The sequence below is a fragment of the Mobula birostris genome, chromosome 14, assembly GCF_030028105.1.
Source record: "Mobula birostris isolate sMobBir1 chromosome 14, sMobBir1.hap1, whole genome shotgun sequence".
Lineage (NCBI taxonomy): Eukaryota > Metazoa > Chordata > Chondrichthyes > Myliobatiformes > Myliobatidae > Mobula > Mobula birostris.
The window spans coordinates 17,828,420-17,844,463 of record NC_092383.1 but is presented as its reverse complement, the minus strand read 5'-3'; the positions used below and the strand labels follow the sequence as shown (position 1 = coordinate 17,844,463).

Genomic DNA, 16,044 nt, shown 5'->3' with positions numbered 1-16,044 from the left:
TCACAAATCCCCTTTAAACTTGACCCTTCTCATGTGAAACCCACATTTTCTATTATTTGACATTTCCACCTTTGGAGAAAAATATCTTTGATTATCTGCCCCTGTCATGAATTTCCTAATTTTATAACCTTCTATCAGCCTCCGACACTACAGAGAAAACAATTTGTCTTCTTGTAGCTCAATTCTCTCCAATCTAGATCACATCCTGGTGAGCCTCTTCTGCACCCTCTCCAAAGGTCAAATTTGTGAGACAAAGTGCTCTCCCATACAAAGCCATGATCCCTACCCTAATAGATTCATGCTTTCCAAACCTGATTAAGTCCTGTCTGTGAGAATCTTCTTCAATTATTTCCTTGCCACAGATATGAGGCTCTCTGGTCTATAATTCTCCTGATTATCCGTATTGCCTTCCTTAACAAAGGAGCAAGATTAATTATTCTTCATTCTTCTGTGACCTCACCTGCTTTAACTTTTAACTGCCACAATATTTTAACCAAATAGCAATAACCCAAATTACTGGTAAAAAGAAATTACACTGAGGAGCTCAGTTTTTGAACTACCTAGTGCAGATCTAATGGACTGAATGCCAAATTCTTCTTTCAAATGACTTTACCTGTGTTTGTTTCTGCCTGCGAGTAGAAATTCCAGGTTATTCCGATACTAAACTGCCTTGCTCACCTGTCTAGGGCACTGGCAAATTGATATACAGTATATGGCATCATTGCAATTTGAAATGAAAATCTAAAGAAGAACTGCAAATCCTTGGAAAAAACGACTTGAAAACAGAAAATTCTGGAAACATTTGGGTGAACAGGAAGCATCTGTAGAAGGAACATCGAGCTTCATAGCACAGTACAGGCACTTCAGTCTATGATGTGATATAAAACTATCCCACAATCTATCTAACCATTCTGTCTTATGCAGCTCCTAACCCTCCATTTTCCCTACACCCATGTATCTATCTAAGAAATGTCCCTATCATGTTTTTTTTTAACTCAGTGAATGATAAGTGCCACCACTCACCTTAAACTGACGTCCTCTGATATTGACCGTTGCTGCCCTTCACAAAAGGCACTGGCTGTCCACTCTACCTATTCCTTACATAATCTAATACATCTCAATCAATGAGCCTTTCATCCTCCTTCACTCCTAAAAGAAGTCTCGAGCTCACTCAATCTTTCCTCATAAGATATTCCCTCTAATCCAGGCAGCATCCTGGTAAATCTCCTCTGCATCCTCTCTAAAGCTTCCACATACTTCTTAAGATGAACACAATACTCTGGATGTAGTCTAGCTGAACTTTTTAAAGCTGCAAAATAACCTTGCAGCTTTTGAACTCTTCCCTGACTAATGAAGGTCACCACTCCATATGCCTTCTTAACCACTCTAACAACTTGCGTGGTAACTTTGAAGGATCATGGACTTGGACCCCAAGATTCCTCAGTTCCTCCACACTGATAAATCCTGCTATTGTTCTCGTAGTCTGCATTCAAATTTGATTATCCTAAGTGTATTGTCAACATTAAGCTCCATCTGCCATTTCTCCTCCCAGATTTTTTCCTGCCTATAACCTATTGTAACCTACGACAACATTCTACACTATCCACAACACCACCTTTGTCTCACTTGCAAACTTACTAACCCAGCCTTCTGTTTCCTTGTCAAAGTCTTTTTTAAAAATCACAAAGAGCACAGGTCCCAGAATGCATCCCTAATAAAACTAATGGCAATGTTCCCTGGGAACTAAGTGGGCCCTAAGGGCCAAATAATCTCCCTTGCTGAAGTAAATTAGTTCTTATGTTAATAGACCATTAATATTTACTCACACACAGTATACTTGACAATTTACTTTTTAGTTTATACAGTATTTGTTACAAAGATGTGTAGCATCGCCTATTCAGATTGAAGACTCTTCATTAGAACTGGAAGGAATCAAACTAGTTTTAAGTTGAGGGGATGGGGGATAGGAGGATAGGACAAAAGGAATATCTACGATAGGGTCCTGAAGTCCCGAAGAAGGGTGTAGGCCTGAAATGTCGACTGTTTATTCATGTCCATAGATGCTGCCTGACTTGCTGAGTTGCTCCAGCATTTTGTGTGTGTTGCTCTGGATTTCTAGCATCTGCAGAATTTGTCATGTTTGTGATAGGGCAGGCAAGATAGTTGCTGATGAAGTATTTTGGTTGATAGGTTATTGAGGGAGGTTAGAGATTGGTACAACAAAGGAACTATTCCCTGATCTATCCATTCCTTCCCAAACTCTATGGAATTTAGAACAAACTTGCTTTCTCTGTTTCCTAGTTCAGTCAAAGTGTTTTTGATTTGAAACATTAGCTCTGTTTCTCCTTCCACAGATGCTGCCTGACCCATTGTGTATTTCCAGGGATTTCTGGCATTATCACTGCAGCTTGTCAGATTTTTGTTTGTACGACTGATATAATTCTTGTCTTTGCAGCTACAGTTGGTGCTGCAATGGGTAAGAGTGGAATCATAAGATTCATGCTTAACCTGCTTTCCCCGTACACGACTCGGAAAACAAAGGCTATAAGGTAAGGAATGAGACCTGCCATTTATGCTGCTCTTTGGAGACCAATCAGCCTTTAGGCAATCTCGCCACTTGGATGAATGGTTTTCTTTTCAGTTAATGCACTGTGTTAATCAAAATATTCCTTTGCATCAATGTCTTTTTGTTATGCTCAAGGCAAACTCTGACTCTAGAATCAGACGTAACATTAGTTTTTACGGAAGCTAGCTGAGGTGCTTTATATTTGAACATCTTGGTTTTTTTAAACCCTTTTATCTCAAAGGTTCAATTAATATCAGAGAAAGTATACAGTATACAACCCGAAATTCGTACTCTTCACAGACGTCCACAAAGCAAGTGACTCTCTTTCAAATCCACCAGTTAACCTGGATGTTAATTGACATTTATTAGTTTCTATTACTTACTAGTTTATATGCCACACAGGTGGTGCAACATTTATTGTTGCTGTCTCACAGCCGTTAGAGACCCCAGTTCAATCTTGACTTCTGGTGTTTACTACGTAGAGTTTCCAATACTCTACTTGTGACTGTGTGGGTGTCCTCCGAGTGCTCCAGATTCCGCTCACATTCCAAAAACATGTCAGAAGGTTAATTGACTAATGTAAATTAAGTGGGGAATTGATGGGCACCTGACACAGATTAAATTACAGGCTTAGATAGAAATAAGAGCGGGAATGGAACTGACAGCAATACTGCACCGGGAACTAGAATGTGCCTTAAGGGCTGAATAATCTCCCTTGTTATAATAAGCAAGTTAATTCTTAGCAAGTTAATACTTAATCACATATAATTGACAGGTTACTAATTAGTTTATAATAGTCATTCTTGGAGGATCTGGCTTTTTTCTCTAACCTGACACCTACATCTTTAGTTATGTGAGGTGAAATTGCAGAACATAAACAATTGCTGAATGAAATACTAAATAGTTGCCTGAATTTGTAAATCTATTTTGTGTTTGGTATCTCTCAGCATGTGCTCCATTTTCTTTATGCTACGGTAAAGATTAGTGAATTAGAGTCAATGAGCACTACAGCACAGAAACACGCCCTTCAGCCCATCTAGTTTCTACCGAACTGTTATTCTACCTAGTCCCATTGACCCACACCTGGACCATAGCCCTGCATAACTCTCCCATCTATGCACCCTACCAAATTTCTCTTAAACATTGCAATCAAGCCTGCATCCACCACTTTGAAATTAAATGCATGTTCCAAATATGAGATAGAAAGTGGATCTTTGAATGCTACATTGGTGATTTTCTAAAAGAAAGCACTGTTTAATAAAAAGAAATTCTCAGAAAAAAGGAATCACTACTTAACATGTGAAAATTTTATTCACATGTTCAATTTCTATTATAAAAAGTCCTTAAGGATCAAAAGTTGAAGTAGTATGAGTGACTGAATCTATCTTATTTTAATAGAATAGATGTTTATTACATGGCTTTATAAAAGAAAAGTAATTGTAAATTAATTTTCTTTTTAAAATCAGTTAATTTTCTTTAAATGTCATGTAATAACAAACAATCCTAATTTTTGACAATGGCAGTTTTTGCCTGAGGTATTACTTGATTTTACACACCATCCAGAAATTCATTCTGAGAAATAGCACTAAACAAACTATGCCACAGTGTCAGTGAGTTGCTGTCTGCTTCTCAAATACATTCCACTGGCTTCAATGAGCTGATACTGCTGTATAACACTTGTAGAGCTGCTGTCTGAGAATGGCATTCTAAACAAGAATTTAATTTCTAATTTCCTGCCAACTTCATAATACTTGGATGAATTGAAGCAGCTGGATGCTGTTCTGCCGATACATTTGTGAGGAGCTATTAATTCTGTAATGTATCCTCTTTTTTAAAAAAAAAGCTTTCTCTTATCATTAAGGTAAAATCTATAACAAATCCTGTATGAGAAAGACTGATTTCTCAAAGTTTAATACAGCGCACAATTAAGTCATAGAAGCTGTATATTTTTTAATATGTTATTCTGACATCTTTTTTAGTTTAGTTTATTCATAGTCTTATGCTGGGCATTTGAAATTTCTGAATCAAAGAAAATGTTGCAGATGGAAGACTTTACAAAGGACATTTTCTAACTCGTTAAGTTTTGGTTAATATGAATTATTATACTGTAATCAATGATGAGATCTTGTGGAGGTTATCTGTGTAAGTATTTATGCAAGCAGTCTCTATGATCATAGAATGAGAATCATTGCACAGAGAACAAAGTTTGAAGATGAAGTACATTCTCCATACATAAATTTTTGTGCCAGATCTGCCATTTTGAGCTCAGGGAGAGCATGCAGACGCACACCCACTCCTGGTCACCTGTTACTATCTGTCTGTTCCGTTCTTACCTACGTAGGGGCCACTGATAAATATAAACAAGTCGATACTTGGTCAGTAACTCCTGCTAGGCTTTTGCTGGATGAATGTTACACCAGTGCTGTATTAAAGAGTTCAAAAATGAAGCGGCTTAATTTAATTAGAAATGAAGTAAAAGTGTTAAGGTATTTGGTTAAGTGAACTCTCCTTCCTTTGGCTTTGCTCAACGAGATATTTTTGTTCTTCAGCCAGAATATTTGGCATTCATGTGGCAGCAGTTTGACTTGCTTTTATAACAGCATTGATGATTGGTATTTGACCCAGAGGCTGTAACCAGATCCCTCTGATCACATACCGATGCGCGGTTCTGCTGGCCTTGTGCTTTGCTGAGAGGAATAGTAACACCAAAGACAAGGAAATAAATAATTAGGTGAAAGATATAGGACTCTACAAGGCAAAACCAGTCACCGCTAAGTGTCTCCTTATCTCCTGCTTTGGTATGCTACAAGATTAGTAGTGCAAACATAGACTCATTTAGGCAAGGAGATGCTTGTGAACAGACTGCCTCTGTCCTATAAATACAGTGCTGCGACTGACCTATAATAAATAGGTATTGGTCACTTTGGGCCCCAGGCTCTTTCGTGAGGTGGTTGCTGCTGATCTCGGATGCCAGGGAATTTGATCCTGGAAGCTGATGTTGGTGTCTGATATGTCTGAAACCCAAATGCTTGCATTGGAGGAGCTTCCTGCTGTCTGCCTGTGATGTTTTAGCCACGGCTGCTGAGCAGCGTCCAGAGGCCAGATTCTGCAGCGGGCGGCAATGCAATTGTTTCCACCTTGGTCCCATTGTCCGCCTTCAGCCGCACACCTAGTTGTAAGCTAAGAGGGAATAGGAATCAGGTTTTCTATCACTGATTCTATCACTAATGTTGAAAGGCATGGACAGAGTGGATGTGGGAAAGTTGTTTCCCATGATGGGGGAGTCTAGTACGAGAGGGCATGACTTAAGGATTGAAGGGCGCCCATTCAGAACAGAGATGCGAAGAAATTTTTTCAGCCAGAGGGTGGTGAATCTATGGAATTTGTTGCCACGGGCAGCAGTGGAGGCCAAGTCATTGGGTGTATTTAAGGCAGAATTTGATAGGTATCTGAGTAGCCAGGGAATCAAAGGTTATGGTGAGAAGTTGGGGGAGTGGGACTAAATGGGAGAATGGATCAACTCATGATAAAATGGCGGAGCAGACTCGATGGGCTGAATGGCCGACTTCTGCTCCTTTGTCTTATGGTCTTATGGTCTTATGGATCCATGATGTCAAATTTGTTGCTTTTTTGCAGCAGTAGTGTGCAATACATAAAATATAACATAAATTCCAACAAGAAAATATATATATGATAATGTACATTATACTTACAGTATTTCCAGTGCACCTTGAAGATGGTGCTCTCGTGCAGCACAGCTAAATGGATATGATTAAATATTCCCGTTTCAGCCTGATACAGCTGAGAATCACAACTGCTTCCAAGATCTATATAGTTAATAAAAGCGACTCAATGTGATTGAACAAACGATTGCTGCTTAAAACTGAGGGAAACAATGCGGATCGTGGCCATACTTCTTGCCGGATTCCTCGTAGGAAACATGGCTGCTGGTCAGGGATACAAGTGTGTTAAAGAAAACAGGGTTTTCGACTCCCAATACCAACCAGAAAACGTACCGTCTCTCATCAATAAGATCGACGATCTCAGAGCTAGGGTGTTGTATCAAAGGGACAGTAGGACCGCTTGTGTCCTTTGTTTCACAGAATCCTGGTTAACCCCTTTCGTAGCGGGCACAGCGATTTAGATTGAGGGATTCACTATACAACATCAGGGCAGAACTGTCGAGTCTCTCAAAAACAGAGCGGGAGGTGCATGCCTCATGATCAACTCCTCTTGGTGCACAGATGTATGTATCAGTGATGTCCCAATTCCACTCACCGGGCCTGGAAGGAATATCTCACAATGAAGCATTGTCCATTTTACCTGCTGCGGGAGATTTCGAAGATCATTTTGGTAACAGTGTACATTCCACCTTAGGCCAACGTCATACAGGCTCTAGATGATCTGAGCGATGTGATCAACATGCACGAAAGAGCACACCCTGCTGCCTTCACCATCATTTTGGGGGTTTTTAACCAGACCAGCTTGCAAATGTCACTAAATAATTATCATCAACTAATCACTTGTAATATCAGAGGAAACAACACACTGGACCACTGTTACACCACCATCAAGAATGCCTACTGTGCTATTCCACACCCACACTTCAGAAAGTCTGATCACCTGGCTGTACTTCTACTCCCTGAGTACAGGCAGAGGCTGAGGACTGCAGCGCCAGTAGTGAGGACCAAGAAGGTATGGACAAGGGAAGCACAGGAGTGCTTAACAGGCTGCTTTGAATTGGTGGACTAGACTGTATCCAGGAATTCATCTTTGAATCTGGATGAAAATGCTGCATTTGTTAACGATTTCATTAAAACCTGTGTGGATGAGTGTGTGCCTACGAAAACTTCCTGTACATTCAAAACCAAAAGTCATGGGTGAACCAAGAGGTTTGCCTTCTGCTGAGGGCCAGATCTGTGGCATCTAAGTCTGGTGACACAGGTCTGTACAAGAAAACCAGGTGTGACTTGCAGAGGGCTACTTCAAGAGTGAAGAAACCATTCGGTTTCAACAATGAGGTTGGAGGCGACATCGGATGCATGTCAACTCTGGCAGAGTTTGCAGGACATTACTTCCTACAAAGCGAAACCCAGTCGCATTTATGGCAGATGAACTCAGCACCTTCTTTGGAAGGGAGAATATAACCACAGCAGTGAAGATCCCTGCTGCACTCGGTGACCCTGTGATCTCTGTCTTGGAGGCCAATGTAGGCTGTCTTTAAGGAGGGTGAACACTTGCAAGGCAGCAGTCCCCAATGGAGTACCCAGTAAGGCTCTGAAAACCTGTGCCAACCAACCGACGGGAGTATTCAAGAACATTTTCAACCTCTCACTGCTATGGTCAGGAGTTCCCACCTGCTTCAAAAAGGCAACAATTATACCAGTGCCTAAGAAGGGTAGTGTGAGCTTCATTAATGACTATCACCCAGTAGCACTCACATCTATGGTGATGAAATGCTTTGAGAGGTTGACCATAGCTAGAATGAACTCTTGCCTCGGCAAGGACCTGGACCCATTGCAATTTGCCTATCGTCACAATGGGTCTATGGCAGATGCAATCTCAATGGCTCTTCACAAGACCTTACCTGGACAATACAAGCATTTATGTCAGGATGCTGTTCATTGACTTTAGCTCAGTGTTTAACACCATCATTCCTGCAGTGCTGATCGATAAGCTACAGAACCTGGGCCTCTGTACCTTCCTCTGCAAATGGATCCTCGACTTCCTAACCAGAAGACCAGAATCTGTGCGGATTGGTGATAATATCTCTTCCTTCCTCACTGATGATCAACACTGACATACTTCAGGGATGTGTGCTTAGCCCACTGCTCTACTGCCCCCCTTTACCCATGACTGTGTGGCTGGGTGTAGCTCAAATACCATCTATAGTTGAGTGATGTCACAGCAACAGCCTGGCACTCACTGTCAGTAAGACGAAAGAGCTGATTGTGGATTTCAGGAAGGGTAAGACAAGGGAACACGAACTAATCCTCTTAGAGGGATCAGAAGTGGAGCAGGTGAGCAATTTCAAGTTCCTGGGTGTCAATATCTCTAAGGGTATATTGATGCAGCTATAAAGTAGGCTAGACAGCAGCTATATTTCATTGGGAGTTTGAAGAGATATGGTTTGTCACCTGAAAAACTCAAACTTCTATAGATACCATGGAGAACATTATGACAGGCTGCATCACTGTCTGGTATTGGGGCTGGGGAGGTGGGCTACTGCACATGACCGAAAGAAGCTACAAAAAGTTGTAAGAGTAGTCAGCTCCATCTTAGGTACTAGCCGCTGTAGAATCCAAGACATCTTCAGGGAGTAGTGCCTCAGAAAGGCAACGTCCGTTATTGAGGACCTCCATCACCCTGGACATACCCTCTTCTCATTGTTACCAACAGGAAGGAGGTACAGAAGCCTGAAGGCACACACTCAATGATTCAGGAACAGCTTCTTCCCCTCTGTCGCATGATTCCTAAATGGACGTTGAACCCGTGAACAGTATTTCACTTTTTTAATATATATTATTTCTGTTTTTGCACTGCTTTAATCTATTTAATCTATTCAATTAAGGGTTATGGAGAAAAGGCAGATAGGTGGAGATGAGTCCATTACCAGATCAGCCATGATCTTATTGAATGGCGGAGCAGGCTCGACAGGCCAGATGGCCTACTCCTGCTCCTATTTCTAATGTTCTTTATTTTTATTTATATATACTGTGATTCATTTATTTCTTTATTTTTCATGGGTTCATGGACCATTCAGAAATCTGATGGGCCAATACTCAGGATCAGAAAAAGCTGCGGAGGATTGTAAACTTGGCCAGCTCCTTCATGGAACAGTGAGGAGATCTGTGCAGAGACTGGCCTTGATGAGCAGGGTTCGGCCACTGACTCACCTCAGCCTGAAACATGAGGGGGTCCTTCTGAAACCTCCACATCGAGTGGGACTGGGAGAAATTATCGTCAGAAGGTGGCATGCAGATAGAGACAAGTTAAAGGGAAACTTGCCCGCTCTTAGCACTTTTCCATCTCTGGAAGTTCCATGGGCAAAATGCTAGTGATCCAAAATGCCTTACAGCTAGAGAGATGTTCCTGAAGCATGGCAATTGTTCTAACATAGGAAACATGCCCAAAATACTTCAGCAGACAGGAGTAAAGAGATAATCTTATGCTGTATCATTGATACATTTTGGCATTTTGGCCATGGCACCCTGGATAACACTTCTTTTTTATTCCCATGGAGGGAAATCAAACTTCAAAGTAAACTTAGCATCAAAGTACATACAGTACACATCCCCATATACTACCCTGAAATTCACTTTCTTGCAGGTTATAACAAATGTAACAAAACTGTCTCTGTTTATCCTATCATCAGAGTTTGGGTCTTACTTTTAGTAATAAACCATGCACAGGAAAGTAACACAAACCACAAGAACATTTTTCTCTTGGAAAGTTTTCATTTCAGGACCTTGGCGGGTCTAGCACGACTTCACAAGTGGTAAATGTTTAAGATAAAAAGAACAACTTGGGTTTATATAGTGCAGGGGTTCTCAACCCGGTGTCCATGGTAGGCGTCCATGGCATAAGAAGATTGGGAACCCCTGATGTAGAGCCTTTAAAATATTAGCATCATCCAAAGCCGTAGCAAACAGGGCAGTGAACAATACTTCACGCTGAGGAGATATTAGCAGGAGTGACCAAAGGCTTAAGGAATGAGAACAAAACAAACTGCAGGTGTAGGAAATCTGAAACAAAACCAGAAACTGCTGGAAATACTTAGCGAGTTCAGCAGCATCTGTGGAAAGAGAAACGGTTAATGTTTCAGGCTCAACAAAAAGGTGCTGGAGGAACTCACTGGGTCAGGCAGCATCTATGGAGGGAAATGGATGGTTAATGGTTTAGGTTGAGACCCTTCATCTAGACTGGAAAGGAAGAAGGGAGACAGCCAGTGTAATAAGGTGGAGGGAAGGGATGGAGCAAGAACTGGCAGGTAATAGGTGGATCCAGATAAGGAGATGTTAGGAAGGTGAGTGAGGGAGGAAATTGGGAATAGTGTAAGAAGCTGGCATGTGATAGGTGGAAGTGACAAAGGGCTGAAGAAGATTGACTCTGATAGGCGAGGACAGTGAATCATGGAGTAAAGGGAAGGAAGATGCCTTAGGTTGTAGACTTAAGGCAGAGAATTTTTAGGAAGGACATTTGGAATGTGTGATTTTGGAAGCTGTCATCAACGGAAGAACAAGACCCAAGGATGAGCCAAGTGCGGAGATATCAGAGAGTTGACATCAGCAGTGAGGAGAGATTAGCATCAGAATTCGGTTTAATATTGGCATATGTTGTGAAATCTGCTAACGTTGCAGCAGCAGTACAATGCAATACATGACAATAGAGAGAAAAAATGGAATTACTGTAAATATATACAGTATATAAAACGGTTAAATTAAAAAAAATGTAGTGAAGTAGTGGTCAGAAGCCTCTGGAAGTAGTTTTGTCTCAGGTGGTGTTTCTAGAAAAAGTCAGCACATCAGACAGCACTCTTGGAAGCAGGAACAGAGTTAACATTCCAGGTCAGTGACATTTTGTCACAACTGTTCTGGATTAAGCTGTCCGTTTCATTTGGAGAGAGCTTGTTGTACAACAGAAAGATAAGATAAACACAATCAGGGGATCTCTTTTGAATCTGGGTTTAGGCACATTAATGGATCTGATTAATACCTCTATCTTTTAATTCAAGGTTTAAAAGCTTATACTCAAATGTCTGAATTGTGACTGGATTTTTTTAAAAAGGCAGATGGTGTATATTTGGAATGCATTTATATATTGGAGTCTGCATGCTGAATAAAATATAAATTCTAATTTCAGAGCTGCCACAGAAGCTCTTTCAGCCTTACTGAAATCGAGTAAGTTTTTATTCATTTCACGTTTCATTATACTTTTATAAAACATTTAGTAAATTGATTTAAAATCTGCAATCATCTGATTTATGCTGTGAATCTGTATTTATCTGAAGTGTTCCTTCTACCAGTCTATGCAGGACAAACCAAATTAATTTAAAATGAAAGCAATAAAGGTATTAATATGCTGTCTATTGTTATGTTAAAATTATTTTAAGTTTTACATTTCTTTTGAATACAACTTTCCATCTACAGCTCTACTGCACCTGAAATCTCACTTCTAATCCCACATTTCCCTTCGTAACTGTGCTTTAATTGTTCTGCTTTAACTTCAGTTAGATCAATATCCAACATACAGATAAACAATTAGTTGGAAATTAACTTGGGACATGCCGAAATCTGGCAAAGTTCTTTTCTAACCTCTTCACTTTGATACATAAGAACTTAAGAAATAAGAGCAAAAGTTGGCCATCTGGCCTATCAAGGCTTGTCATATGAAGAGTGTTTGAAGGTTCTGGTCTTGTATTTACGGGAATTCAGAAGGATCAGCAGTGACCTCATTGAAACCTATCGAATGTTAAAAGGCCTCTATAGAGTAGATGTGGAGAGGATGTTTCCTATGGTGCAAGAGACTAGGACCAGAGGACAAAACCTCAGATTAGAGGGGCGTCCTTTTGGAATGGATATTAGGAGGAATTTTTTTGCCAGAGAGTGGCGAATCTGTAGAATTCATTGCCACCAAGCCTTTACATATATTTAAGGCAGAGGATGATATATTATTGATTGGTCAGGGCATGAAGGGATATGGGAAGAAGGCAGAAGATTGGAGCTGAGAAGGAAAATTCATCATCCATGATAAAATGGCAGAGCAGACTTGATGGCCAAAATGTGGCCTAATTCTACTCCTGTATCCTATGGCGTTTTGGCTTGCTCTGTCATTCTATAAGATCATGGCTGACCTGGTTACTGACTCAAATCCACCTCCCTGCCTTTTCTCCATAGCCCTTAATTCCCCTTTCTTTTGCTTTGAATCTTCCTCACCAATTCTGTGACTGCACTACTAATATCTCTGTTGAGTATCTGTGCTTTGAATTTCCTGACACCATGCACCTGATTGCTATTCCAGCTCTACGTTCAATCTTCTTTCTTTGTGTCTGTGATTATGCAGATGTTCATTCTCAAGCTACACATACAAATTAGGATCTGATGTTATTTTTGCTCTTCTATATAATTGTAGGCATACTATCAGTGAAAGAAGTGTTAAGCAATGTACACAATATGCTGGAGGAACTCAGCAGGTCAGGGACCAGTCGATGTTTCGGGCCGAGACCCTTATTCAGGACGTAAGTCCGAAACGTCGACTGTTTATTCATTTCCATGGATGCTGCCTGACCTGCTGAGTTCCTCCAGCATTTTTGTGTGTTGTTTTGGATGTCCAGCATCTGGAGAATCTCTTGAGTTTAGTAAAAATTGTTGCTTTTGATTGGTCACAAATCAGTTCACATGATGAGCTTTCAGTCAACTGAGGAAAATATAAAGATTGTTGGTACTTGAGCAGAAATGTGAGCTGTTTTATCATGAGTTTTAAGGTTGTTGTACTGTTGCACTGTGAGAGACGGTGGTGTTCATATTACAATAGTACAAATTGTAAAAACTGTTATAAGAGGCCTGAGGTGTAGCTACACCAGTATTCCACAGGGTGACACTGTTGTCCATTAATTGGATGAAGAAGCAATGTTCATGATAAATAACTCACTCTGCAGGTCCAGTAGTTGCAGATGATTTGATAGCATTTCATTAACTGTCTATTTCAGAATGGAATAGCAGACAAGCTGTGGACAATGGGTACATCCACAGGCTCTTGAAACTATATGAGGACTGGCATCAGAGAGACACAAAAATCAAGTACATTGCGATCCAGGCAGCCCTGCTGAAGTGCATCAAAAACATTACCAACCTCCAGAAGGGGAAGAAAGCTTTTCTAGAAGCTGATGGGATGAAGGTCTTGCTTAACGCCTCATGGGTAAGTTCCTTCACACTGAGGAAAATGACACCAGACTACAGTGCCTGGTATCCTGTTGTTTAAATCCAGGCTTTTTGCTTGCCCAGCATTGTGGGGGGAGATAAAGAAAACAGTGAAGGTGTGGTTCAGGTGCCAGGCGGCTAAACAGTGAGAGAGGGAAGAATGGCAAGAGTTATTCAAGGTGTTAGACGAAGATGTGAATGAATCATAAACACTGGACAATTTCCATGACAGAGTGTGTACTGGAAGGAGGTGATATGTGGGGTAAGGGAGGGTCAGAGGTCTGTGATAGAGTGAAAACTCCCCACATGGGGACTGGTGGGGAAGAAGCCCACATGCATGAACTGGGAACCTTGGATGAGAAGTACAGGCAAAAACTGAAAACGGGGGTGGGGGGAGGGAGGAAGGAATCGGGGTCAGAAGAGGCTTCCTGTCACTATGATTAACTCCAAATGGATTAATAAATATTAGAAATGAAACTTAGTCACAGGTAGGCTGCAGCTTGAAACAGAGGAATGATTCCACTTGTGTAGTCACACTCTGCCGTTCAGTGATATGCCTGCAGGTTAATTTGTGGTGAACCCATTGGCTGTTGGGCGTTTGGTTTCCGCAGGGGAATGTTCATATTTTGGTTCCTGCACAGCGCTTCTTGGGCCGACACATCAAGAATTGGATTCAGGGAGTTCCTGCTGGAGATTAGAAGAATGAGCGGGACCTCAATGAAACCTATCAAATGCTGACAGGCTGGGATAGGGTGGATGTGGAGAGGATGTCTCCTATGGTGGAGGATCTAGGACCAGATGACACAGCCTCTGTCCCTTTAGAACAGAGATTAGGAGAAATTTCTTTAGCTAGACGGTGGCAAATCTGTGGAATTCATTGAACAGATGACTGGGGAGGCCAAGTCATTGGGTATATTTAAAACAGAGGTTGATATGTTCTTGATTATTGAAGGTGTCAGTGGTTATGGGGGAGAAGGCAAGAGAATGGGACTGAGAGGGATAATAAATCAGCCATGATGGAATGGCAGAGAAAATGACAGGCTAAATGACCTAATTCTTCTCCAATGTCTTATGATTTTATGGTCTCCCTTTTGCAATCTTTAGTTTCAATATGTGGAAAATAATGGTGGATGGAGCTGGTTCTCTTCAAACTCCATGGGAGGACTCTTGACAAAAGCTTACACCTTTGCCAGTACTTTCCTCTGTGCAATAGACCTGTATCTATCACAGAATTCTCCAGGAAGTCCTGTGGCTTTTTATCTTTTTAACCTGTTGATCAGCTTTTTCAAGTTTTCAAGTTGTGCACTAGATGTGAAAACTGCTGACAGTGAATGTTTAGGTCTGAATGAAATTGAAAACATGTCGGAACATAGAAGGAAAATGTCCAAGCTGTTTCCAGCAATCAGAGATGAAAGGGAAGTTCTAAGCAAAGTGATCAATGTAAAATAATGAATTGACTTGAGAGTCTCAGGAGCAACTGCAGACATTAAACTGTTCTCTTCCTTCTCCAGGCTTGTGGCTCTAGCCCAGATCTACTCCCTGTCATAAAGATGGCTACACAAATTATGCGCAAGTGCTATCCAAAACAACATTTGCCCTTACTCGAACTTCGAAGCTGCTATTCATTTGCCTTACCAAATGCAGCCCACACCCGGGTGCCAGAGGGTCCCAGTGATACTCTCAGAGGTGAGACCTCACAGATTTACTTGAATTTCTTCTGCTTGAACCAGAAAATTGGGGGGGGGGGTGCGTGTGAATAGAAGTTTGGCTCTTTCATGTTGCACAACTGCTTTAGTTTTTCATCATTGCCCATGTATTCTAGGTTAGCGTAGCTGGACATGACTGATACTAATAGTTGTGTGGGACTGATGGACAGTAATTATCTCTGCTAGTAATAAGATTAACTAAGATTATGACTCGGCTTGGTTTTGAGCTACCAGCTTAACTGGCTGCAAATTCATTCTTACTAATTCTCTACTGACACGATAGCTGGTGGCTAGCATCACGCTTTATAGCGTAGGCGATCAGCAACTGGGATTCAATTCCCACTGCTGTCTGTAAGAAGTGCGCACGTTCTCCCCGTGACCGTGTGGGTTTCCTTTGGGTGCTCTGGTTTCCTCCCACAATCCAAAGTCGCATGGGTTAGTAAAAGTTAGTAAGTTGTGGGTGTGCTACGTTGCAAGCATGGTGACGCTTGCGGACTGCCCCCAGCACATCCTCATACTGTGGTGGTTGACACAATTGACTCAATTCACTGTATGTTTTGATGTTTCTATGTACAAATGACAGATAAAGCCAATCTAAAATCATCTCATCTAAACTAATCAAAGATCTCTTCCTTCAAACTTCAAGGAGGCCTTGGATATTACAGTCTTGGGTTGAGACACTTAAGAGTCTGAACTTTATGTACAAAATCTCGAAAGTATATTGAGTAACTGAGAATGATCTTACACTCAAAATGGATATACTGCAGATAGTGGAAGTCTGAAATATAAACAATTGGGAAGTGTGAGATGGAAGGGTTTGGAAGTGAGTGTCACCAATGATGTTCAGAAGAAA

The 16,044-nt window shown here is 41.1% G+C and overlaps 1 protein-coding gene across 3 annotated transcripts in view; it reads left to right on the top strand.

Annotated features, from left to right (window-relative positions):
• agbl1 (AGBL carboxypeptidase 1) overlaps positions 1-16,044 on the top strand; it is a 248,374-nt gene that overhangs the window by 22,064 nt on the left and 210,266 nt on the right. For all 3 annotated transcript variants that reach the window (XR_011889055.1, XM_072278140.1, XM_072278141.1), the window contains exons 5-8: positions 2,456-2,549; positions 11,429-11,466; positions 13,275-13,483; positions 14,997-15,171. Coding sequence is in view for 2 of the 3 variants with exons in the window: in XM_072278140.1 (XP_072134241.1) it covers positions 2,456-2,549; positions 11,429-11,466; positions 13,275-13,483; positions 14,997-15,171 (516 nt within the window). In the remaining variant the exon portion in view is untranslated. The remainder of the gene's footprint in view (positions 1-2,455; positions 2,550-11,428; positions 11,467-13,274; positions 13,484-14,996; positions 15,172-16,044) is intronic.